At 49.3% G+C, this 3,222-nt stretch overlaps 1 protein-coding gene across 1 annotated transcript; it reads right to left on the reverse strand.

The window, feature by feature from the left end:
- Positions 1–13: 13 nt before the first annotated feature.
- Positions 14–1,424, reverse strand: LOC112344115. The gene is made up of 3 exons (XM_024668221.1): positions 971–1,424; positions 737–806; positions 14–598 (listed from the first exon to the last, which is right to left on the reverse strand). The coding sequence occupies exons 1-3, from the start codon at positions 1,080–1,082 to the stop codon at positions 130–132; spliced, it is 651 nt and encodes a 216-aa protein (XP_024523989.1). The 5' UTR covers positions 1,083–1,424; the 3' UTR covers positions 14–129.
- Between the last annotated feature and the right edge of the window lie 1,798 nt (positions 1,425–3,222).

The raw sequence follows: 3,222 nt of genomic DNA on the forward strand, positions 1-3,222 counted from the left end.
ATGAACATCTTCGTGGCTCTCCTCAACATCTGGGACTTCCTGGGAGCAATCGGCTGCGGCTTCGTGTCCGAGATACTCCTCCACAAGTTTGGCGGACGGCCGTTCGTGTTCGCTGCGGTGGTCGGCTTTCTAGCGCTCGGCAACTTGCTCATTGCCTTGGGCCTTCCCGGCGCGCTGTACATCGGCTCCATCACCATCGGCCTCGCCACCGGAGGCCAGTGGGCGGTGCTGTCGACCATCATCGTGGAGATCTTCGGGCTCAAGCACTATGGAGTTCTCCAGAGCTTCCCAAACGTTGCAAAGGGGATTGGGACGTATGTCCTGTCGGTGGAAGTTGCGGGTGTGTTCTACGATCGGCAAGCCAGGAGATACCGGGGTCCTGACACGCTGGAGGCCTCGCTCTTGTGCGACGGTGCCAAGTGCTACAGGGAAACGTTCTTCGTCATGGCCGCCACCTGTTTGTTTGGGTGTGCCATCGCCGTGGCTCTCAGCTTGAGGTCCGCCAAGTTCTACAGTGCGGAGGTGAGGCCCAGCTTGACGAGAAAAGTTGCTGCCGTTGTTGACGATGCATGCTAGCAGAGTCTTGCACTTTTTTAAGCTACACAAGAAAAGGAAAGAAAAATATGAGTGCGTCTTAAACAAAAGAACTCGCAAGAGCGACCGAATGGTTTCTCCTAAAGTGAGCTAAACAAGACACTCCAGCGCCAAATCCACCCGAGTTTCAGATGATTCTTACCTCGTGAATGGATAAGCGATCCCGCAATGCGCCGCTTGCCCTAGGATCCATGTTCCATGAGCTCTGTGCCCTGCTTGACTCCCGCCAAAGTTAAAACCAACGTCATGCTAGTTGACCAAATATGGTACTTTAATCCGGCTCTGATCACGTGCAGATACCTTATTCAAGCTTCTTGGTTTTCCATTCCATTGTGCCAAACCATGCAGTAAAAAGCGAAGTTAATATCAACATTACCTAGTGGCGCAAACAATCGGCCCTGCGTGATTGCTGTGCTAATGCTTCTCCGCAGAAAAAGGCTCCGAATGCGCTTTTTCATCCGCCCTAACTTGGGAATCACAAGCTCCATCTGCCGATGTAACAACCAAAAAGAAACATTGAGCACCGCCCGAGGCACCAGCTGCAAGCCTTGAATGCCGCGAGCACCAGCGAGAAATCTCTGGAGAAATCTCTCGATTCCCCGATGCACGAGTTGTAGAAGCGCTTCCTGCCCCAGCACCTCCCGGATCCATGAGCTATAGAAGTGTTTCCTTGATCATCGATTGGGAGCTGCTCTTGTTGCCCGCGCCACAGGTTGTCGCGGTCCTTGATCGAGCTCCCAGTGCGGAATTTGGCGTCCAGCTTGCTGGGTTCGTCTTGTATCGCTTGCTCTTTGGTGCAACAGATCTACAAAAAAGTGATTTCTCGGAGAATCAACAAAGCATTTTCAAGAGAAAGATCTGCCCAAACAACTTAAGAAATGGTAGCCGATGACGTGGCGCGCTGCCAACCCAAGTGGAGCGTTACATCAACATTGGTTCTTTACTACTCATTCTTCATGACAATATTATGGAGTAAACATCTTCTCAGCTTTCTGAAGAAATTTGTTCTTCGAAGTGATGGTTTTGTGCTTAGCGATGTTATGGCTGAAACTAGCTGTCAGTTACTTAGGATTAAACATGCATTCAACACCGCACACTGCCGTATGTGTCGAGTTGGGGTGAGCTGATCTATGACACTGTCTCTGGGTTTAAATTTTCGCATGTTGAATTCTACAAATGAGTCAACGAAAGTTAATGTAGCGTTGGGAGGACAAATCAACAAGCAATACCTCCGGAAATACCATTTGTGTTACTTTTATGTGTTGATCAACAGATACAAAGAAAATGAAAAGAAATAGTGCTTTTGGTGAGGACTTTCACCTCAGTCATATCATTCTGGTACCTCAAAACTTCTTTGCTGCCTTGAAGAAATGATGAGAGCTTACATAATAAGAAGTTTCATATGACTTTCGTATGTCTTTCATATTGTGATTCTAAATAGTTATATTGCTTAACAATACATTGCTGGACTTCCTCCCAGATTGTTAAACTTTTAAAATCTTCTAGGCAGCAAACAATCGGCTTGCTATGAAATTTCTTATCTCTGTATAATATTGTGATAATATCTTTGCTTATCACACTAAGATCCTTGTGAGCAAACATTTCTTGCAACTGTTTTATTTGTGAGAATGAGAAAAACATTGGTGGCTTTGACTACCCAAGGCTCAAGCCACATAGACATTCTTCCCGGAGAAGTGCTCCGTGTACACCTCGTGCATGTAGTCCCTATGAGTCCTGCTGCGGTACTTTGCCGGACTCTCCTGGCTCACCAGCTCTGGAATCGGGCTGATCTCCGCATCTAGTGACGGCCCCAGGAACGCCGCAACGGACAGCCTCGAGCTCTTCGAGTTCACCATCACCCTGTGCAATATGCTCTTGTACCTCCCATTGCTCAGCTTCTGAGATCACCAACCAAGGACAACATTAAGATCATTCCACAAACTTTTCGACTGCTCGTACCTCTAGCTGATCGCCCATGTTGACCACCAGCATTCCCTCGAGTGGCCTCACGTTGTACCAATCCTCGCCTTGCTTCAGCTGCAATCCCCCGACTCCATCCTGGAGCACAAACGTGAGGCCGCTGCTGTCGGTGTGGCCATCCATGCCCAAGGCCTGCCCCGGGTTCGGGCAAGCCGGATAGAAGTTTGCTCTTGTCAGAAGAACCGTGTCTTCGAATGCTTCCAGAAGACGATTTGAGCGGAGGCCAAGTCCCTCGGACATGACCAACAGCATCCTCTTCCCGAGCTTGAAGATGTTTCTGGCGTACTCGGATCCAACGTCCCTGTTGCATATAGAGCGTCAGCAATCTAGATCAATACGAAAAATCAAGGAGCAAGAAACTGACTTGTAGCTGGCTGGGAACGCGGGCCAGGGGTGCGCTTCGAGGGACTCTTCCTTGAGCCACATCTGGAGGTGGTCGTGCCACTCGAGCTTCTCTTCTTTCGAAGGCATCATGCTGGTGCAGTAGCGGACGGGTGTGAAGATCTCCTCGGTGTAGTACCGCATCTTGTCCTCGCTGGGCGAGTTGAAGAACTCGAGAGCGCACCTCATCAAATCCTCGGTGTGAATTCCGTGGTTCTTGAGCTGCAAGTCAGAAGAACAACAACTTAGCAAACATGTACTACAGGA

This window comes from Selaginella moellendorffii, unplaced genomic scaffold, assembly GCF_000143415.4.
Source record: "Selaginella moellendorffii unplaced genomic scaffold, v1.0 SELMOscaffold_678, whole genome shotgun sequence".
NCBI classification, from domain to species: Eukaryota; Viridiplantae; Streptophyta; class Lycopodiopsida; order Selaginellales; family Selaginellaceae; genus Selaginella; species Selaginella moellendorffii.